This window comes from Pan troglodytes, chromosome 16 (assembly GCF_028858775.2).
Source record: "Pan troglodytes isolate AG18354 chromosome 16, NHGRI_mPanTro3-v2.0_pri, whole genome shotgun sequence".
In the NCBI taxonomy this organism is placed as follows: Eukaryota; Metazoa; Chordata; class Mammalia; order Primates; family Hominidae; genus Pan; species Pan troglodytes.
This window is the reverse complement of record NC_072414.2, coordinates 48,502,964-48,526,129: the sequence shown is the minus strand read 5'-3', so window position 1 is coordinate 48,526,129 and position 23,166 is coordinate 48,502,964. Positions and strand designations below refer to the sequence as shown.

The following is a 23,166-nucleotide window of genomic DNA, read 5'->3' as shown; positions in this document are numbered from 1 at the left end:
TATATTTTAGCCTATCTGTGTCTTTGCATGTGAGATGGGTCTCCTAAAGACAGCATACCAATGGGTCTTGGTTCTTTATCCAGCTTGCCACTCTGTGTCTTTTAATTGGGACATCTAGCCCATTTATATTTAAGGTTTAGTATTGATGTGTGGATTTGACCTTTTCATCATGATGTTAGTTGGTTATTTTGTAGACTTGTTTATGTGGTTGCTTTATAGTGTCACTGGGCTGTGTACTTCAGTGTGTTTTTGTAGTGGCTGGTAACAGTCTTTCCTTTCCATATTTAGTGCTTCCTCACTGAGGAAGCTCTTGTAAAGCATGTCTGGTGGTAACAAATTCCCTCAGCATTTGCTTTTCTGAGAAGAGTCGTATTTCTCATTCACTTAGGATGCTTAGTTTGGCCAGACGTGAAATTCTGGATTGGAATTTCTTTTCCTTAAGAATGTTGAATATTGGCCCCTAATCTCTTCTGGCTTGTAGGATTTCAGCTGAGAGGTCTGCTGTTAGTCTGATGGGCTTCCCTTTGTTGGTGACCTGCCCTTTCTCTCTAGCTGCCTTTAACATTTGTTCTTTCATTTTGCCTTGAAGAATCTGATGATTATGTGTCTTGAAAAAGATCTTCTTGTGAAGTACCTTACTGGAGTTATCCGCATTTCCTGAATTTGAATATTGGCCTCTCTAGTTAGGTTGGAGAAGTTCTCATGGATGATATCTTGAAATATATTTTCCAAGTTGGTTCCATTCTCCCTATCTCTTTCAGGTACACCAAGCAATCATAGATTCAGTCTCTTTACATAATCCCGTATTTCTCCAAGGTTTTCTTCATTACTTTTCATTCTTTTTTGTCTATTCTTGTCTGCCTGCCTTATTTCAGAAAGGCAGTCTTCATGCTCTGAGATTCTTTCCTCTGCTTGATCTATTCTGCTATGAATATTTGTGTTTGCATTATGGAATTCTTATAGGGTGTTTTTCAGCTCTGTCAGGTCAGTTACATTCTTTATACTGGCTATTTTGTCTGTCAGCCCCTGCAATGTTTTATGATTTTTTTAACATCCTTGCATTGGGTTACAATGTACTCCTGTAGTTCAGTGAACTTCATTCCTATCCATATTCTGAATTCTACTTCTGTCATTTCAGCCATCTCAGCCTCAGCTTGGTTCTGAACCCTTGTTGGGGAGGTGATGTGGTCATTTGGAGGAAAGGCACTCTAGCATTTTGAGTTTTCAGCATTCTTATGCTGATGCTTTCTCATCTTTGTGGGTTTAGCTACCTTCAGTCTTTGAGGTTGCTGACCTTTAGATGGGTTTTTCTTTTCTTTTATCCTATTTGATGATTTTCAGGGTTTGGTTGTGGTATAAGATGGATTCAGCCAACTGGCTTCATTTCTGGGAGATTCTAGGCAGCCAATGCTCAGCTCCCAACTCTTGGACCACCTGCTCTGTCTCTGGAATCTTGTATTGGGCCCTGACTTTGTTCTCTGGCTCCTCAAAATTTGGAGTTTACTGTACTTGGGGGACCAAGGTGTGGCAGCTGCAGCAGGGTGCTAGCAGATGTAAAGGTACCTGCCTGCCTGTGGATGTTGACCACAGTGGCAGAGGCAAGGTAGCTGGTGGACAGCAGGGGGCCCCTGCTAGATATTGTGTGCACTGTTGTACTGGAGATGGTGTTGGATTGGGGTGGGGTGTAAGCCAGCACAGGTCTGGGTGCCTTCTCTGTGCTCCGCTAGCAGGAGTGATTTCTCAAGGTGTGGGAGGATCCCCTGTTCTCTGCATAGTTATTAGGGCAAGGGCAAGGCACTGGCAGGGGTGGGGATTGCTGGCTCTGTGCCCACCAAGGATCCGTCTGCAGTGGTGGTCAGTGGGGTTGGCAGGGCATACTGCACCCCTGTGTGCTGGTGGAGCAAGTAAAGCAAAACCTGCCCTTGCAGACATGTGCCAACAATGTGAGGTGGGGAGTTTCTGTGGGCCCAGAGGAAGCTGCAGTATGAGAAGGGAATGTGTGGGCTGGTGTACAGCCATGGTGGCTGCCTCACTGGAGCTCTCCAATCAGTCAGGCAAGGTCCACCTGCACAGAAGCCATGATGTGGGGCCCCAGGGCACTCAGGACTGCCCTGTAAGTGTAACCAGGCTGGGGCCCAAGGAGAGTCCAGCAACCCAAGGAGTGCTCATGTTGGACCAGCCCTATCTGATGTGCAAGACCGCTGATATGGCTTGGCTGTTTCCCCACCCAAATCTCATCTTGAATTGTAGTTCCCATAATTCCCATGTGTTGTGGGAGGAACGCTGTGGGAGACAATTGAATCATGGAGTCGGTTTCCCTCATACTGTTCTCATGGTAGTGAATAAGTCTCATGAGGTCTGATGGTTTTATAAGGGGTTTTCCCTTTTGCTTGGTTCTCATTCTTTCTTGCCTGCCACCATGTAAGATGTACCTTTTGCCTTCCGCCATGATTGTGAGGCCTCCCTAGTCCATTGAACCTCTTTTTCTTTATAAATTACGTCGTCTTGGGTATGTCTTTATCAGCAGCATGAAAATGGACTAATACAACTGCCCTGCAGAGATCAGGTCTGACAGTTCCCCTAGGGCTAAAGTCTCTTCTGGGTCAACTTGAGCCTAGAGGGATGGCCTTCCCTGGCCATGCTCTGCTACAGACGTTCCTTCACCAAAGCCTCTGAGCTCCACATTAGCTGGATTGCTGCCCCACCACTTTGCTTGTCTTCTGGGGGCTCCACTCCAGAGAGATGTGAGTCAGCAATCACTCAGTGCTATCAGCCCAGGATGGAGGATCTGTGCTGTGGGCCTAAGCCACAGGTTCCCTGTGTGGTGATGAGCAGTGGAGGGTATGTGGGCCTGTGAAAGACAGACTGGCCTCCTCTCCCTGGGTTGACTGCAGTTCATTGGAGGTGTGGATAGGGCATTTGGGGTCTTTGCTCCTTCATTAGTCCAAAGGTGACCAGGACAGTTCTATTGCAGAGACAGTGGCAGAGAGGCTTTCATTTGCCCCTGGAGGCTCTGTCCAGGGAGTTGACGAGTTGCTACTGGCTTGAGAGCTCTGGCGGGGGGTGGGTGGAGGCCCAGGCCTGGAGGACCTTCCCAGTGAGGAGATATGGGAATGGGCACCCATGTAATAGACTGACCACTTTTCCATAGGACTGCTGTGGTATGCTGGGGGTCCGCTCCAGTCCCTAGTTGACTCAGATTTTCCAGTACCTGGAGTTATCACTAGTAAAGGCTACAAACAGCAAAAATGGAAGCCTGCCTCTCTCCCTGGGAGCTCTGTCCCAGGGAGGTATGGATCTGTGGCCGGCCCGAACACATCTGTAGGATGTGGCTGGAGACGCCCAGTGAGGATGAACGGGATGAGGGACCTGCTTTAAAAAGTAGTCTGGCCACATCTTTGTAGAGCAGCTGTGCTGTGCTGGGGGTCTGCTTCAGCCCCTAGTCATCTTGGACACTCCAAAGCCTGAAGGCTGAAACAGCTAAGTTGGCCAAACAGCAAGGATGGTGGCCCACCTCTCCCCCAGGTCCCTTGGAGTTCTATCCCAGGGAGGCACAATGCTGCTACTGGTGGATGGCTGGAATTCCAAGCCAGTGGGTCTTATCCTGTGAGGGGCTATGGAAGTGGGACCCAGAGACCATTGCTGCTCAGCCCTAGATTCAGTCTCTTTCCTAGGGATTTGTTTGGGGGTCTAACTTCCCACTTCTGTGGAGTTGCAGCTACTTTTGCTGGGAAGCCCAGCAAGCTGGAGTAGCTAAGGCTCCCAGGTCTCTGCATGTGCCTGAGAGGCTGTTCTCTCAAGACCCCACATGGCTCTATGTGTCAGACTGAGGGCCCTAGCAGAGTGGGTTCACAAGTGTATTTCCTGACCTGGGGGTTGCAAAGACCTGTTGGAGAAGCATGGGCTGCTGGGGTTGCACATTCACTCACTGTTTCTTTGGGTGAGGGAGGTTCCCTTGGCTCCATGTCGTTCCCAGGTGGGCTGTCATCCTGCCTTGCTTTTCTGTTCTCCACGATTCAATTTGTTTCATTAATTAATCCCAATGCATGTGTTAGGTTGGTGCAAAAGTAATTGCAGTTTTTGCCATTACTTTTATTACCTGGATGTTTCAGTTGAAGGTGCTGTATTTACTCACCTTTTCCATTCCTCTCCCTGAGAGCCACACACTAGCTGCTTCTAGTCGGCCATCTTGGTCACTCCCCCTTTATTTGATTTTTATATATGATGAGAAGTAGGGGGTCTAGTTTCATTCTTCTACATATGGTCATCTAGTTTTCTCAGCACCACTTACTGAAAGACTGTCCCTACCCCACTGTATGTTCTTGGTGCCTTTGTCAAAACTGGGTTGGCTGTGAATGCATGGATTTACATCTGGGTTCTCTTTTTTATTACATTGGTCTATGTATCTGTCTTTGTGCCAGTACCACACTGATTAGGTTACCATAGGTTTGTAGTGAAGTTTGAGGTCAGATAGTGTGATGCTTCAGGTTTATTCTTTTGATCAGGATTGCTTTGGCTAATTTGGTATCTTTAGTGATTCCATACAAATTTTAGGAATGTTTTTTCTGCTGTGAAGAATGACATTGGTATTTAATAGCAATTGCATTGAATCTATAGATTGCTTTGGATAGAATTGTCATTTTAACAATATTAATTTTACCATCTCATGAGCATGAAATATCATTCCATAATTTGTATATCCTCTTCAATTTCTTGCATCAAAGTTTTTTGTAGTTTCCCTTGCATAAATCTTTCACTTTTTTGGTTAAATTGCTTTCTAGGTTTTTTATGTTCTTTGTAGCTATTATAAATGAGATTACCTTTTAAATTTCATTTTCCAATTGTACTATTGATTTTTGTATGTTGATTTTGTAACCTGCAAACTTACAGAATTTATCAGTTCTAACAGTTTTCTTAGTAGAGTCTTTAGGTTTTTCTAAGTTTAAGATTATGTCATTTGCTAACAAGGCTAATTTGTCTTCTTCCTTTCAACTTTGGGTGTCCTTTATTTCTTTAGACAAAATGCTCTTTCCAAGGCTTCCAGTATTATGTTGAATAAAAGTGCTGACAATGGGCATCCTTGTCTTGTTCCATATCTTAGAGGAAAAGCTTTCAGTTTTTCCCCATTCAGTACAATGTTAGCTGTTGGTTTGTCATGTATGGCTTTTATTATGTTGAGGTATGTTCCTTCTATGCTCAATTTGGTGTGGGTTTTATCATAATAGAATTTTATTGAATGCTTTTCAGCATCTATTGAAATGATCATGTGGTTTTTCTTCCTGGTTCTGTTAATGTGATATATCATGTTTATTGATTTGCATATGTTGAAACATCCTTCATCTCTGTGATGAAGTCTCACTTGATCATGGCTAATGATCTTTTAACGTGTTCTTGAATTCAGTTTGCTAGTATTTCATTGAAAATTTTTGCATCTGTGTCCATCAGTGTAATTGGCCTGTAGTTTTCTTTTTCTGTTGTGACTTTGTCCAGTTCATTGATTTTTTTTTTTAAGAGATAGGTTTCACTGTGTTGCCTAGGATACACTCAAACTCCTGGGCTCAAGAGATCCTCTCACCTTAGCCTCCTAAGTAGTTGAAACCACAGGCATGTGCTACTGTGCTCAGTTTGTCTGGTTTTGGTATCAAGGTGATGATGGCCTTGTAGAATGAGTTTGGAAGTGTTATCTCCTCTTCCATGCTTTTTAAGGAGTTTGAGTAGATCGGTATTAATTCTTCTTTACATGTTTGACAGAATTCAGCAGTGAAGCCATTAGATTCTGGGCTTCTCTTTAATGGAGAACTTTTTATTATGGCTTTGAGCTTCTTACTTGTTATTGGTTTGTTAAAGGTTTCTACTTCTTCATGATTTAATCTTGGTGGTTGTATGTGTCTAAGGATTTATCTCTTTCCTCTAGGGTTTCAAATTTGTTGGTGTATAGTTGTTCATAATAATCTCCAATTATTTGTATTTCTGTGATCTCAGTTATATCTCCTTCACTTCTGATTTTATTGATTTGGGTCTTCTCCCTTTTTTTCTTTGGTAGTCTAGGTAAAGGTTTATTGAGTTTGTTGACCTTTAAAAAACCAACTTTTTGTTTAACTGATATTGTGTATTTTTAGTCTTAATCTTATCTAGATTTTTGTATATTATATGTCCATTTTCATTCATTTCAAGAAATTTTTAAATTTCCTTCTTAATTGCTTCATTGACCCAGTGGTTGTTCAGCAGCATATTGTTTAATTTCCACGTGTTTGTATATTTTCCAAGGTTCCTCTTGTTATTGATTTCTAGTTTTATTCCATTGTGTTCAGAAAAGATACTTGTTATAATTTCTTTGTTTTTGAATTTAAGATTTGTTTTGTGCCCTAAGATATAATCTAGTCTAGCAAATGTTCCATATGCTGATGATAATATTGTGCATTCTGCAGAAGTTGGGGGAAATGTTCTAAAAATGTCAGTTAGGCCTAACTGATGTTTCTTTGTTCATTTTCTCTCAGATGATCTGTTCATTACTGAGAGTAGGGTGTTGAAGTCCCCTACTATTATTGTATTGCAGTCTGTCTCTCCCTTTAGATCTATTAATGCTTGCTTTATGTACCTAGGAGCTCTGGTGTTGAGTGCCTAGATATTTATAATTGTTATATCCTCTTGCTAAATTGACCCCTTTATCATTTTATAGTGACCTTATTTGTCTCTCTTTATAGTCTTTGATTTGTAGTTTATTTCATCTGATAGATATTATAGCTACACCTGCTCTTTTATAGTTTTCAGTTGCATGGAACATCTTTTTCTACCCCTTTACTTTCAGTCTGTGTGTCTCTTTATAGATGAAGTGAGTTTTTTGTGGGCAGCATATAGTGGGTCTTGTTTCTTTATCCATTCAACCACTGTTTGGCTTTTAATTGGAGAACTGAGTCCATTTATGTTCAATGTTATTATTGATAAACAAGGACTTACTACTGCCATTTTGTTGTTTGTTTCTGGTTATTTTGTAACTCCTATTTTTTCTTTCTTCCTTACTGTTTTCCTTCATCGTTAAGTAATTTTCTATGGTAGTATGTTTTAATTTGTTGCTTTTTATTTTTAGTAAAGTGATAATAGGTTCTTGCTTTGTGATTTCCATGAGGCTTACAAAAAACATTTTATAGATATCACAAGTTATTTGAAAGAGATGCCAACTTATCTTAGATCATGAAGAAAATAATATAAAAAAAGAAATAATGAAAAAAGTCCTCTATACTTGATTCTCCCCTAACCATTTTGACTTTATTTTCTATCAATTTACATATTTTTATTTTGTCTATCTCTTGTCAGGTTGCTGTAGGCATTATTGTTTTTGATAGATTTGTCTTTTAGACTTTACACTAGACTTAGGAGTGGATTGTACATCATAATTACAGTATTAGAGTCTGCTGGGTTAGTCCATGTACTTAATTTTACCAGTGGGTTTTATACCTTCAAATAGTTTCCTTTTGCACATTAGTGTTTTTTTCTTCTTCCAGATTGAAGAACTCCTTTTATCATTTCTTGTTAGACAGATCTAGTGTTGGTGAATTTTCTCAGCTTTCGTTTGGGAAATACTTTAGCACTTCTTCATATTTGAAGGATAGCTTTGCTGGATACAATATTCTTGGATAGCAGATTTTTTATTTCAGCATTTAAAAAATGTCATCCCTCTTCTTACTGGCCTCTATGGTTTCTATTGAGAAGTCTGTTGGCAGATGAATGGAAGCCCCTTTATATGTTATTTGGTTAAGTTTTATTTTTTTCTCAGTTTTCTTAAGATGGCTATTCTGAATTCTTGGTCAGAGTTCACATATTACCATCTTGTTAGGGTCAGTCACTCCTTGCTTTGCCTATCTGAGGAGGTCGTGATTCCCATTTTGCTATTGTTTCTTGTGCATGTATATCTATGTCTTTGCATTGAAGAATTATTTATTGCCATCTTCTCTGCCTGGCTTGTTTTTTTCTTTTTTATTGGATATGTTTGCTTATAGAGTCTTTGTAATTTTCTTGTTGATTTTGTTTTTAAATTTTTATTCCTGCTAGATTGCTGCTGCTTACCTAGTACTAGATTGAGCCTTAAGCCTAGGTTTGCTTTGGTTCTAGGAAACATTCAGAATGCCACCCATCTAAAATAAGGGAGGTCCCAAAGGGGATATCCTAGTAATGTGGGAAGGCTGGCTTTTGCGCAGAGGACCTGTGGAATGGAGCTCCTACAGCACGATGCTGCTGAACAACCTCTGTGACTTGGCATCTCCTTTGGTTGAGTTACAAAGAAGTTTCCAGGGCTGGGAATGGTAGTCCCACTTCCCCCTTTGTCTCTGGCTGTCCTGAGGGATAGTTCTCCCTTCAGGTACTGTCAGTGCTTCCTGTGAGTTGAGGCAAGGATAGATCTCCTGCCTGAGAACCCAAGATGGTAGAGAAGCTGATTGTTCACCTCACTCTGACTTTTTTTTCAGTGTAAAAAACCATGAATCAGGGAGAAATTTTTTTGTGTACTTGGTGCTGGGGGGCAGGGAGCAGCATAACAGGTGCTGTACATATGGAAGCCTGATTCTCTTAACATCTTCTCATAGTTTTTTCACTTCTTTGTGGCCCTGGGAACTGTCTCATCCTCATATTTGAGTTCTGGAACTTTGTTGGTGATAATCTTGGCACTGTATATTTGATTTTGGGTTTCTCCGGGGGACAAGGAAATGGAGTGAAACCAGCTTGTTTTGATGCTACATTTGAAACCAGAAGTCCTCTTGATTTTTTTTTTTTTCTGAACAAAAGTTGGCCATTCGGACTTAAAATATCTTAATCCAGAGTTGAGTGAGTGTCAATGAATCGAGATTGGACATAGGGCTGGATGAAGTCGGGAGGAGTTGTTTTTGTTGTTGTTTTTAACCTTCTGTATCCAATTTGAAGTATGCTGAGAACTTATCCTTTATAGAGGCATGAGTTTTATTTACAGTCTTTGTGAGAAGAGTGGAAGTGCAGGAAGAAGCAAGTGAGGCTTGGCTGAAGGCTTCTTCACAGTGGATGAGAAGTTAAAGAAAGTTCTTTCAATTTAGGTTCTATGGGTGGTATATAGACTGGAAAAAGGCAATGTGTATATGTATATGTGAATGTGCAAGTGTGTGTGTGTGTGTGTGTGTGCATGTGTGTACCTTTTGTGAACTGGAACACTAGGACATCAAACTACCTTACTTTGGGACATCTTGGACATTGAGAAACACAAAGAGAGGGAATACTTTGTTATCACCTCCAAACTGCTACTGCCTAGATAAAATGAGAAAGCTCTGTGCTTTGGTTGGCAGAAGTGGCTATTTAAATTGGAACCCCCTTTTTTTCATAGTTCATGCTTCGTGTGAACTAATATAAAATTTACCAGAAATGTAAATGAAGGCTACACATTAATGGGTGGTTGAGCCTGCGACTAATATTTTTTAATGCATGTGAGCATTCCTGAGGCTCTCAGAAATATTTTGGGACGTGAACTTTTTAAAAAACCAGATAAAGAGAAGAGGGACTCAGGGCCATTCTAGTTTGGCTATTAAATGTTAATATGACTTGAGTTGTACTCATGGGATGGTGACATACTGGTTTTTGCTTTGTTTGCAACGAGCTCTTGCTCTGTTGCCCAGGCTGGAGTACGGTGGTAATAATAGCTCACTGCTGCATTCAACTCCTGGGCTAAATTGATCCTCCCATCTCAGCTTCCTGAGTAAGCTGGGACTATAGGCATGCACCACCATGCCCAGCCAATTTTTGTATTTATTTATTTTTTTGTAGAGACAGGATCTCACTATGTTGTCCAGGCTGATCTTAAACTCCTGGCCTCAAGTAACCCTCCCACCTCGGTCTCCCAAAGCTGACATACTGGTTTTTATGTGTGGGTGTATTACCACATTATGTGTATTTGGAAAATAAATATATAACATGTATATCACTTTTTTTTCACAATGGCATACTGCTGTGTTAAACTGCTTCATTTATTCAACAATATGCCATTGATATAGTCTAACAGTCGATGAAAATTTCTAATAATAATCAGAAAGAATTAATACATTTGAAATTTTTAGGTATTCACCCACTACTAGTCTGTCTGATGAGGCCCAATTTCCTTAGCAGGGAAGTTTCCAAACATTTAAATATGCAAATGTATAAAGGCAAATGAAATATCATTTAATTTGTTTATTGTCTTACAGTGAAAGAGAGCAAATGAGCAAGTTGATGCCTTTATGGCAATTATTTTTAGTATGATTTCTTTTGTGCTAAGGTGTAGCTGAAGGCAAACCTCAAATTCTAGCATGAACGTGCAGCAGCAATAACATGAATATTTTAGGGGCTATACGATTCTTTTTGTGGGTTATGGTTGGAAATAAAATTTTAAGTTACAACTCCTTTGGCAAATGTGTAATAAACTACTGGGACTAAGTCAGAATGTGTTTAAGTCTTCAGCCTCAGACCTGTTTCTATGAGACCCAAGTCCTGGGTGTCCAACATTTTCCATAATGTGACCCTCTTTCCTGTTATTCTAGATTAATCTTTTACCATTCACCCCACTTAATACAACCCTGCACCTCCCTCTAGTCATACGAACTTACCTGAAAAGGACATGTATTTTCATAGTTAAGGAATGTGACCAACTGACTATCTTAAAATACCAGGGCCAGCAAACCTGCAATACAATGGCAGCAGCACTGACAAACTCAGAGTGACTGGCTGTGCTCAAGAGCAGTGGCCCACACGACTTCGGTCATGGGTTTGATCCGCACCATGGCAGCTCCATTTCTTCTGTGCTTTTCTACCACACTCCACGCTTAACTTCACCTAGTCATCTGTAGACTGGTTCTGTTGGTCAGAATGGGGGCCACATAAAAGCCCTGGCTTCAGCAAATTTCAAAGCCCTGTTCCAATGAACAGTCATGGAAATTCAAAGGGAGATGTTATTATTCTTGAGGAGAACTAACCAATCTCTGTACTAAACCTATTTAAGGATGTTTTCACCCTTCCAAAAAAGAAAACAACAAAAAAAAGTACAGAATTTCTGTGTTTAAGGCATTTCAAGAATTAATGAACCTCATTCTCTTGTTCTTACCCAAGGCACATCGCTGCTTAAAACCACAAAGTGCTGACCTAGCCAGTGGTTCCAGAACCCAGGGCCTCAGCACAGCATTTTAAAGCCTCATCCTCACAGTAAATTACTATTTTAATGATAGTCCTGGTAACATGTGGCAAACGGAAAACATTTTCTGTAGATTAAACAACGTAGTTTTCATTAATGGTTTACTATATACTTGAGACCTTTAAGAGATTTAACTAATTCTTCATTTGGTACAGTTGCTGCTGAATTATTTAAAACACCTCTTTCCTGCTTTAACTTAGAATTTGCATTAGAAAGTATAATACCAATTAAGACTCCTCCATTGCCTCAAATGCTCTAAAAATAATTGCAAATGAAATCCTAATCACACATACATTTCTTTCCCTGTGACCTCTCGGTTATTGTAAGTTTAAGCAAAATAAATGAACAATACACAGAATTTGCAGATGAAACAGCCAGAAGGTTAGGAAATTACTTATTAAGGTAACGAAAAATTAAAGACTAGTGGATGGCTTTTTGAAGTGCCGGAGACATGTGGTTCAGAGTTCTACATTTAGGTGGAAAACTCAGTGTTTCCATTTGGCTAAGATATGTTGAATTATCTCCAGAATTACATAATGTAAAATATAAATGTAACAACTTACACTTATATACAACCCCAAATTAAAAATGGCGGCTCAGTTGGCTGATTTGAGTTTTATTTACTATGATAAATAATCAAAAGTGAAAATTGGATGCCAGGCATAACTTTGGCTGACCATGTCTTGTTTGCTTATTTTTTGCTTAGCTTGTGTTTCTCTTGCCCCCTCTCCACTTTCTCCTCATGGTATGAAGTTTAAATATTGACTTTAAGCCTGTCTCAGAGGACTTCCTCAAGGTAGACCCAAACTATTTCACATTCCTCATAACTACTTCTCTGGTTACCTTCCTAAAGGCAACGTCTACCTAGAATATCTGCTTCTTGCTGCCACATGTTCCTTCCATTCCATTCCATGAAGTCTACTTAACGAGCCCCTTCAGTAGAGAAGTTCTCAACGAATCCCTTCTGGATCCAGGCATTCTGATTACTGTATTATGACTGTGCACTCTACCCAGGTACATGTCAGCTTTCCTAAAATAGTCTGCAAATCTTGTTTTGAGTTACTTTTGTGTTACGACACATTTTCACTTGGGTACATGCCGGCAGATTAGTACAGTGTGCTTACCATTACCACCGAAGAAACGATACTGCTGGACAACAGGGAGCTTAGAATATCAATTTGAATCAGAGTGCCATCTACTGGTACAAATGCTACAATACTATCAGCAGGATTACATGATGCTCGATAAGCATTCAATATGTTTACACCCACACATACACATGAATTGTTCTCACAGTTTGATTAAATAATAAGGAATATGCTATATATATAAAATGAATACTTTGCTATCACCTTTAGTAATATCTATGTTTTTGAAAAACATACAATGATGACATGAGAAAATATTTCCATTTGGATCCTCTAAACAAAACTGTCATCTCCAAAAGATGGGTGTGAATTCTGGACTATTCCCTCTGGTTATTTTGTAACTTAGATTTTTAAATATTTATTGAAAATCGTATTTGAAATAAGGAACTGAAACAATGTACAATGAAATGTCTAAATGCCATTAAGTTCCTAAACAAGTAGCATTGTGTTGTGAAGAAAACTAGTTTTTGTTTTTATTTAAATCCAGGAACTTAGTTCTTTTATAAGGTGAGCCATCCCTACAGGACTGACTACACCTTTATGTCACGAATGGCTGAGAAAGCGTGATTTCTCAGCACAAAGGAATGTGGAAGGACTTTATAAAAGATCAATATTAAAAACATTTAATCTCTGCTTGTCAGGGTAACATCTTAGCCTATTAAATATTTTCTCAAACCCTTTAATAAATCCAACATTTTTACTCATTCTAAATAAAATTTCCTTGTGGGTAGATTTAAATAAAATGCATAGAAGTACGTCTGTAAATTAAGAGAAAACTTTTTTGCGCTCACATAGAGGCTGATTTGGATAGCATGGAATCATTGGCAACCAAACAGATGCCCTCATCTATAGCCCAGAGACAGGTCTCAGGTGTACAGAGAACATTTCATTTCCAACAGAGAGGTGAACTTAGAACTTGTCACTGATTTTTGCACCCTCTTAATCTTCCTGTTTATTCTGTGCTTCATTAAAGTCAGTCTCCACAGGGCAGACTGTCATCTGAGCCCGGCCTGTCCTGCTGTCTGCTCTCTCCAGAGAGCATCCTTCATCCTGATAAACAGGCTGCGAGCTGGACACGTGACTGAGCTCCTTAAGGTAAATAGACTACAGAGAGTTGTTCCTTCCATGCTGGCTCAACAGAATTTGATAAGCAGAATCATTGACGTGTGCATCATAGTGGAGACAATGCTTTTTCAAAAGATGGGGTTTCAAAGTTACTGTTGTGAAAGAAATAGAGGATATTTATGTTTATCTTTGTGTCACACCATGCCTTTAAAGGCTGTATTAGCTAGTGTCATTCATCTGCCAAGTGTCTCCCTCAGGATTCAGCATCATTTATAGAATGTCTTTGCATGCCAGTTCTGGGCTAGGCACTGAAGATGTAAAGACTTATATGGGGAGGGAAAATGGTGGCCATGGTAGGAAACATAGCAAAGCTCTCTTGGGAGGCCATAAAGCATGCCATATTAACAATGCCAGCCTGTGTGCTGAGTGTAGGGTGTGCCTGTTTGTTGGACTCGCAGATCATGTTATTCCAGAGCAATTGCTTTATCTGGATGAAAGGGCAAAACCGGGGCCTGAGACTGGTTTCCAGGCAGCACTGTTCACCATGTCTCATGTTGACAGATAAAGCACAAACTTACCTCTGAGGATCCATGGCTTTCTGTCTTACCTATTAAACCAGACCTCGACCAGACTCTGGAGAATGAAAGTCTAATCTCTCAGGTAGAAGGGCTTAAAGGAATCTTATATCCCTGAACTGAGGACAGTTAAGTTTCTATGACCACCAGCTGAGTACTGGAATTACTTTTCCAACAGCTGGATGATGGGAACTCTGAACAAGATACCCCAAGTGTCATGGCAAGGGTAAAGCCTCAGATTGTGGGTGGCCCCATAAGAAGTGGGGAGTTTTCATCCAGTTCATCAGGGCAAGGAAGGTCTGTGTTTGACAAGTGGAAAGCATTGTAATAAAACTTGTTCCTACTTAGCTGAGAAGGAGGGTGAAGTCAAGGAGGACTCTCAGCCAGCCCAGCCCAGTTTTCTCAGTTTATGAGAAACAAAAATCCAAGAAGTGTCCTGATGGTTGTCCCTTCTCAATAACTACTGCAATTTCTGCTTGGGAGGCATAACCAACAACAAGAAAACCAGGACAGCTCTAGGAGATGGGTCACTCCAGGCTCCAGGCCCAGGGAAGGGCATCAAGGGCAAGGGCTGCAACATCAGTAGGGCTGCCAACCTGTGCACATCCTACCCATCTTCAAAGCTTAGTGTAACCAACTACTCTCCCTTTTAGCTCTCCCTTCCCTCCCTGGACCACATGCAGCTCTCCCTCTTCTGATCTCCTCTTACAATGTGGTACAATTAAGCAATTTATTATATTAGTCTCATAGTCTAATTGTTCCTTCTATGTTGTGTTACCACAATGAGATCACAATTGTGTCTTTCATTTCTTTGAAATCAGAACACACAAGATCAGATATGTGGTAGGTATTTAATACTTAACCTAAATTAGAGAATCAGAAAAATGACTTTGGGGAAACATTTATATAGCTTCTGCCTTTAACACAATAGAAAACAGATCCAGAGAACTGCTGCTCTATTTGTTCTACAAGCATCTAGTGAAACTTCCAAGCCACTGTGCTGGGTGCTGTAGGGGGAGACAGAGATGCCCAAGAAAGGAGCACAGGCCTCACAGACCTTTCAGTGAGGCATGAGAAAGAGTACGTGTGCACCAGTTATCAAAGATGGAAACCCATACGGAAGGTGAAAACAAGGCTGTGGAATCTCAGGTGAGGGAGGTAGTGGGTCAGCTGAGAGACTCAGATGATTTTATGGAGACAGTGGCACCTGAACCCAATCTTGAAGGATTTGATATGTGGGGTTTGGGGAAGAGTACCCAAGTGTGAATGCATTTTGGCCTTTACCAAGCTTTAAGTCCAATTTAAAACCAGATCACAGAGTCATATGTGCCAACTGTGATTGTGGCTACAATTCACGCTGAGTGCTATAGTTTGAATGTTCCTCCCTGACCCACCAAAGTTAACATGTTGAAAGCTTGATTCCCAAAGCAATGGTGTTGGGTGATGAGGCCTAATGGGAAGTGTTTGGATCATGGGGGCTCTGCCCTCATGAATGAATTAATGCGGTTATGGCAGGAGCATGTTCCTTATAAAAAGACGAGTTTGGTCCCTCTCTCTCTGTCCTTCTACCATGTTATGACACAGCAAGAAGGCCCTGGTCAGATGTCAACACCTTGATCTTGGACTTGCCAGCCTCTAGGAATATGAGACATAAATTTCTGCTTTTAGCCAGTCTTCTCAGGTATGCTATGTTATAGCAGTGCAAAACAGACTAAGACACTGAGCCTCCAGAGGGCTTACTAAAAGAACATTTTGATCTGCCTGAATTGGAGCTCCTCTTGATGTGGCCAACCCCAGCTCCCCCATAGAAAGAAAGCTGTCTCTCTTCTTGTTTCTAAATTTCACTAGTCCCCTATTATCCACACCCCACAAGTGCAGGGAAGCTTCCAGTCCCACTCTCCTTTGGCAGAGTCAGGCAGAGACAGGGCACTGACCCCACCTGGTCTCGCCCCAGCACGTTAGACCGTGTGTTTACTCTACCTGCTGCAGTCCTGGCCCCCACTCTATTTTATGTAGGGTTCAAACTGTGCTCCTGGAGTCTGGGCACGAGTGCTGGCCACTTCTCTCTCAATTCAGCCCATACTCTGCCTCTAGAGTTTGCACTTCATCTGGAGGGATGCCAGGTGGAGCCTATTTCTGAGAAAAGCCACAGTGGTTGAGCAGTTCAGACAGCACAGACAGGAGCAACCTAGCCCTCTGCAGCTCAGACCTCTCCTCTTAATTCCTTACTCTTCCTTGGGGTTGGCTTTCCACAGCCCTCCAGCCTGAACAGCAGGTTCCAGACAAGTCAGGACACCCTTGTTTTTTCTCCCTGATGCTGCCTGGAACTCTGTCCTGCCCCACCTCTAGGAGTAGCAGCTCCAGCCTTGTTCTTGATTCTGCTCATCTGGCTCACCCTCACTGGGCATCTCTAGTGGCCAAAGAAAGTCTCCATGCAATATCCTTTTTTTTTTTTTATTTCTGTTTGCTTGCTTTTATCTCCCTTTTCTTATTCCCTTAGGATTTAGAGGGAGAGGAAAAGCATGAGGGTGCCAGGACAGCAGTATGGGAGGCACAGAGGAGTACTGGATAATGCACTGCTTTTTGCAAACTCAACTTAGAAGACTGCCCAATCAATTTGCTCTTCTTTCTTCTTTCTAGACATGAGTCTTCAGTCTCCTGCCCTCAGCTTAGCTGGAAGCTGGATGACAGCCACATTAAGAGGCTTTCTGCAAGTGGCTTTTGGATGAAAAGGGGGCCTCTCAGGTACTCCACTCTCACCTTGCAGGCTCTGCAGCAGCTGGTCTATCTGGTGGCACTGGGAGTAAGTAGTATGGGAGACCCCTCCATGCCGGGGTCCCCTGGAGTGTCCTCCTCATAGCGTGAGGGTTCTTCTCAGGGATACTGAGGATAATTCACAATGGCTTTATAGTTGCAATATCCTTTTTTTATTTCTTAAGTTCCTGTGTCCCAAATTTTAGTACAAATAAACATTTATACATGGCAAGAAAATATGATCCATGCTAATCATTTAGTAAATGTGTGATTTCTTGTGATTTCACCTTGTCTAGTGTCACCCTCTTTGAGGCAGGGCAATCAATCAGGACATTAGCCATTTACTCTCCCTCACCTTCCAGCTACTCCTCACTCTTATCATCCGACTGTGAATGGGAGCCTCGCTCCTTCACCCTGAGCCATCCATCAAGACCCAGCACTAGGGCCAGGTCTGGTGACGGTGGCCAGACTGCTCACACTGCTGCCCCAGAACATCCAGGTACTTTTAAACACTACTTGCTTAGGGCTTTCTGTGGCGTTGGACTGACTGAAAAGGCTAGGGGGGTGGCCATAATTGGTCCCACAGGCTTAGTATTTGGAAGTGTGGGTAGTAACCTCTAGACTCCCGGCCTGATGATGCGAGAACCTCAAGCTCTGAAAACTGGTGGGTCCAGGACAGCCCAGCTCCCGGCCAGTCTGATTAGGTGGGAGGGGAATAGAACAGGATCCCACCTGATCCTTCTCTACCTCCATCCCCAGAAACCCCATCAGGGGTTGTTAAATATCTCAGATTAGTTCACCAATAAGTCTCAGGATATATTCACTGGCGAAAATGGCATGAAATGCACAGATATTAAGTTCTTAATATTTATCTTCTCCAAAGAGTTTAACATTACTAAAAACTGAAAATACACTCAACATAGCTTGCATTTTAGAAATGGTCCTGTAGATGTGTGATAAAGATGATCCTTTTCAATCTGCTAAGCAAATGTTTTAGAATCTGTGAACCCAAGGCTAATTCAGCCAGAAAGCGTGTTCTGCAGATTGCAAGCCTTGGCTCCCTCTAGTGGCCCTGACTGAGCCTTCGTTCCAGGCTTAAAATGCCCAGGACTTAAGAACTGTATGGGGATTTCAAAGCTCAGCTCAGCTAGCACCTCTTCCTTTTAATGCTCTGGTGACTCTTGACTACATGTATGTCCTCCCAGTATGAGCAACTTTGTTATTTTCTGTTGCTAACAACTAGCATTTTTTATATTCAGTTTATAAGTGAATTGTTTCTTGTGTATTTTCTTTCCCCCCAAAAAGTCACAATTGTGTCTTTGAAATGGGAAACACAGTATCAGGCATGCAATACTATCTAATACTTTAAATTTAGGAATTATAATATTGGAGTTAGTAGAAATGTTTGTATGTTAAGAAAGCTTCTCCTTTCACAAAATAAGAAACAGATCCGAGAATCACTCCTCTATTCATTCCACGAGTGTCTGTCAAATGAAACTTCCAAGTCACTATGCTGGGTACCGTGGAGGAGACAGAGACATTCAGGAGATAAGCCCAAATCTCATGGACCTTTCAATGAGGCATGAAAAAAAGGACAGGTGCACCAATCATCAAAGATAGAAACCCCTAAGGAAGGTAAAAGTAAAGCCTGAGGGATCTCAGGTGAGGGAGGTAATGAGTCACCTGAGGGACTCAGCATGGTGTTATGGAGATGGTGGACCTTGACCTTGGCTTTGAAGGATGTGTAATATTTGATTATGTGGAATAAGGGGAAAGTGTGGTGGTGTGAAAGCACATCCAGGGAGGGTACTGTAAAGGGAGAATATCAGAAACTAAGACGTGAGTGCCTTAGGGTCCAACTACAGAAGGTCTTTTTATTTTATTTTTATTTAAGAGAGGATCTCACTCTGTTGCCCAGGCTGGAGTACAGTGGCGTGATCATGGCTCACTGCAGCCTCAAACTCCCTGGGCTCAGGTGACCCTTCCACCTCAGCCTCCTGAGTAGCTGGGACTACAGGTGCACACCACCATGACAGGCTAATTTGTATTTGTTGTAGAGATGAAGTGTCACCATGTTGCCCAGGCTGTTCTCAAACTCCTGGGCTCAAGTGATTCTCCCGCCTCAGCTTCTCATTTACTTTAGTTTCTTAAGAGACAGGGTCTTGCTGTGTCACCCAGGCTGGAGTGCAGTACCATGATCGTGGGTCACTGGAGTCTTGACTCCTGGGCTCAAGCAATCCTCCAACCTCAGCCTCCCGAGTAGCTGGGACCACAGGAGCATGCCACAATGCCCAGCTAGTTTTTATTTTATTTTATTGTAGAGACAAGGTCTCACTGTGTTGTCCAGGCAGGTCTCAAACTCTTGTGCTCAAGCGATCCTCCCACCTTGGCCTCTCAAAGTACTGAGATTATGGGTGTGAACCACCATGCCTGGCCTACAGAAGGTCTTGAATGGCAATGAAGAAGCTTGTACTCTGTTGAGCAGGAAGCGGGACTGGAGGAAGAACTTGTAAAAATTCTAGCTTCTTGAATATGTATTTGGCTCCTTTTAAAAAAATGGATTCTCCATCCAGCTGTCCATTTATCATTTATAGAGAGATTAATATAGGAGATTCCGGTGTGGACTAGATATCTGCTAAGTTTACTTCTTAATCGATATTACATATTGGGATTTTTGAGCCATAAATTGACCCTACATTATAGGAGGGAAGACCTTGCATTTTTTTTGTACTTAGTAGGTGCTCAATGAAGCCTTCCTCAATTAACAGATTACATGAACAGGGTTGTGTTTCAGAAAGAGGAATTTGGCAGCAAGGTTTAAACTAGATTGGCAAGAAGGGAGAGACTGGATACAGGAAGGCTGCTTAGGACATTATTACTCATTTTCAAGGCCTAAACTAGGTGAGTGGAAATAATAGTTGAACGAAGAGTAACATTGGGGAAGTAGAATCAAGATTGCTATTTTGTTGTGATTATTTGTGACCCTCTTCCTCAATGAATTGACAATTTCATGAGAGCAAGAACTCTAACTTATTTGGCATTGTATCCCCACTACCTAACAATAACTAGCACATGTAAGTGCTGAGTATGTATTCAATGAGCTGTGGAATAAATGTTGACTGGCTTTTGGAATAAGTAATTGAGATAGTGTTATTTGAGGGGCATTGGCCATCCAAGCCCCGGGACAAGGAGCAGCCAGAGATGCTGGATGTGAGCCTAGGATTTGGGTGACCCTGGCCCAGGGCAGAAGGGACACGGCACACAGCAGCAATCTCCGCCTTCTCACTATCCACTCCCTTTAGCCTGTGCTGGGCAGGCCTTCATCCCTACATCCTATAAAAGCTTTTCACATTTGAGTCACCCACACCCTCATGTCCTTCTCTCCTCTCTCTCTCTCTCTCATTTTACTTAATGTCTCATTAGCATTTGACACAGTTGATCATGCCATTCTTGGAACAGTCTCTTCACTTAACTTCCAGGATACTACTGTCCTGGTTTTCCTCCTACCTTGCTGATGGCTCTTTTCATTCTAGTAATTCTGGCTTAGCTTTCTCTTCCCATTTTTTTAAGAGATGGGGTCTTGCTCTGTCACTTAGGCTGGAGTGTAAGGTATGAACATAGCTCACTGTAGCCTTGACCTCCTGGGCTTATGTGATTCTCCCCTCAGCCTGTCAAACAGCTATAATTAACAGTTTTTAATCAGTGGTTTCCACCTTAGCTGCACGTTAGAGTCACTGAGGAGTTTTAAAATTTCTTGATACTCAAACTGAACCCCAGACCAATCAAATCAGATATGTGAAGGATGGGTAGAGGTTCAACATTTAAAAAAAAATCTTCTGGTAATTTCAATGTGCATGGAGTGTTGTAAACCACTTCTGTAAATATTGAAGTTCCTCAGGGCTCAGTCCTTGATCTCTTATACCCTTGATCTCCTTGATATCCCTAGTCCCATGGGTTTCAAAAGCATCTTTATCAGTTGATGTGTAGATCCATACTTCTAGCCCCAGCTTCTCTTCTGAACTATAGATTTATATACACAAGTGTCCTATTTAAGATCTTCAGTGGGATGTAGACATCTCAGATTTAACATGTCCAAACACAACTCTTTATTTTTCCCTGGCCTCCAAGTCTACTCCTCCAGTGTTCTCCATCCCAACTGATGGTACCCTCATTCATTCAGTTATGCCAGGAAGGACACCTGGGAGATATATTTGAGTCATCTCTTTGTCATTCCTTACACCTAATCCATTGCCAAGTCCTGTTGGTTTTATTTCTAAAATTCATTCTGAACCCAATCACTTCCCATAACCTCTACCACCACTATGCTCAACCTCACCTGCTCTATAACTCTACCTTTCCAACTGCTTCACCTGACTTCACTGTCATTCCCTTACAGCCCTCTCCTCAAGCAGCAGTTGGAGGGATCTCTGCAAACTTAGATCACATCGTATTTCTCATTCTTTAAAAAAAATCCTTCAGTGACTTCTGTAACTATTTAGAACAAAATCCAAATTATTTGCTCTGACCCCTGCCTACTGCTCCAACCCATCTGTCATTCTCCCCTTTGTTTGCTGTGCTCCTACTACAAGCCTTTGCCTGGGATGCTCTTCTGCCTAAATCTTCACGACTTGATGTTCACCATTCAGGTGTCTGTTCACATGTCACCTGTTCAGAAAGGTCTTCAATGGCCTCACTCATCACAGCTAAAATGGTCACCTGGTTGTCCTCTAACTTAACCTTGCTTTATTCTTGTCTTAGCCCTTTTTGCTTTCTGCAACAATGATATTTGCTTATCTGTTTGTTTCTTTGTCTTCCTCCAATAGAAGGCAGGGACCTTGTCTTGGTTGTTTACCACTGTATCTCTGGCACCTGGTAGGTTCTTAGTTATTATTTGTTGAATGAATTGTCAAATCCAGAGTTGAAGTTCAAACTGATAGTGAGGCAAACTGCACGACCAAGGTGTCAGTGTGGGGTGGATGAGTAATCACAGCACAAGGCACAATTAATCAAAGGCTCTATTAAAGGTATTCAGGAAGATTATCTGGGTCAACGCTGGGTAGACTATCTATCTCCCCTAAATTACCATTCCTGCTGTAGTTATAGTATCCGAAACTCTTTCATTGGCAATTCAGATTCATGCTTCTATGTTGAAAGATTGTACCTTCTTTTGAATTCTCTTCTAAAATTCAAATATCCTCAGCATACTTCTATTGGCTATAAAATATTAGGGGGAAAAGATGTTCTGAGAGACCAAGAGCAGAGGGGACTAAGAACAGAGAGAAAGCAGATGATGGCCACACCAAGTCATCTTCACTATGCTGTAATGCCTTTGACAGAGCTCTTTGTGGGAATCAGTCCTAGCCTTCAAGAAGCTGTATAGCTAGAGGCCTTAACAACAACAACACAAACTTTGTGTGGATCCCCAATGGGACTAGCAACCCCCTAATTTCTCTCTCTCCTACGTAAACTCCAATGCCATTTCTCAATTCCCAGTATAGTTTCTCAAGTATGGAGACTTAACAGTTTTGTAGCCTACTTTAAATGCCCTTTGCACTCCTGATTGTTTTTCCATCACAGCAAATCAACCAGCCCTACTTGTTTCCAGAGGAAAGTGGTTCTGTAGCAGGTAATTTTAACATATCCAAACAATATCATATTTTTAAATGATGATTAAAAATGTATACATCTTTAATGTAAAGCAATACATTTTAATAACATTAGAAACAAAACATTTGATTACATTGGTATTTCATCTTGGGTTCCCAGAGAAACAGTCTTAGAGACAGAGATTAGCATGCAGAATACATATTAGGGACTGTATTAGTCTGTTCTCGTGTTGGTATGAAGAAATATCTGCAACTGGGTAATTTATAAAGGAAAGAGGTTTAATTGACTCACAGTTCCACATGGCTGGGGAGACCTGAGGAAACTTACAATAATAGTGGAAGGGGAAGCAAACACATCCTACTTTGCATGGTAGTAGGAAAGAGAAATGCCTAGCAAAAGGGAGAAAATCTCCTCATAAGACCATCAGACCTCATAAGAACTCGCTCACTATCATGCGAACAGCATAAGGGTAACTGCCCCCATGATTCAATTACCTCCCACTGGGTCCCTCCCATGACATGTGAGGATTATGGGAACTACAATTCAAGAGGAGATCTGGGTGGAAACACAGCCAAACCATATCGATCCACCCCGGCCCCTTCCAAATCTCATGTCCTCACATTTCAAAACACAATCATGCCCTTCTAACAGTCCCCCAGAGTCTTAACTCATTCCAGCATTAACTAAAAAGTCCAAGTCCAAAGTCTCTTCTGAGACAATGTAAGTCCTTTCTACCTATGAGCCTGTTAAAATCAAAAGCCCTCTTCTCACAGCTCCACTAGGCAGTGCCCCAGTGGGGACTCTGTGTAGGGGCTCTGACCCCACATTTCTCTCTCACACT

The 23,166-nt window shown here is 41.6% G+C and overlaps 1 protein-coding gene across 4 annotated transcripts in view; it reads left to right on the top strand.

The window, feature by feature from the left end:
- The window catches only part of MNS1 (meiosis specific nuclear structural 1), a 199,022-nt gene that overhangs the window by 118,746 nt on the left and 57,110 nt on the right, over positions 1-23,166 (top strand). For 3 of the 4 annotated variants that reach the window (XM_063793992.1, XM_063793991.1, XM_063793993.1), the window contains exons 2-4: positions 12,030-12,190; positions 13,311-13,419; positions 16,605-16,767. In XM_063793992.1, the coding sequence (XP_063650062.1) occupies positions 16,690-16,767 (78 nt within the window). In that variant the 5' untranslated portion in view covers positions 12,030-12,190; positions 13,311-13,419; positions 16,605-16,689. Of the gene's footprint in view, positions 1-12,029; positions 12,191-13,310; positions 13,420-14,895; positions 15,114-15,548; positions 15,646-16,604; positions 16,768-23,166 lie in introns of all 4 variants that reach the window. The other variant, XM_063793990.1, reaches the window with a different exon arrangement.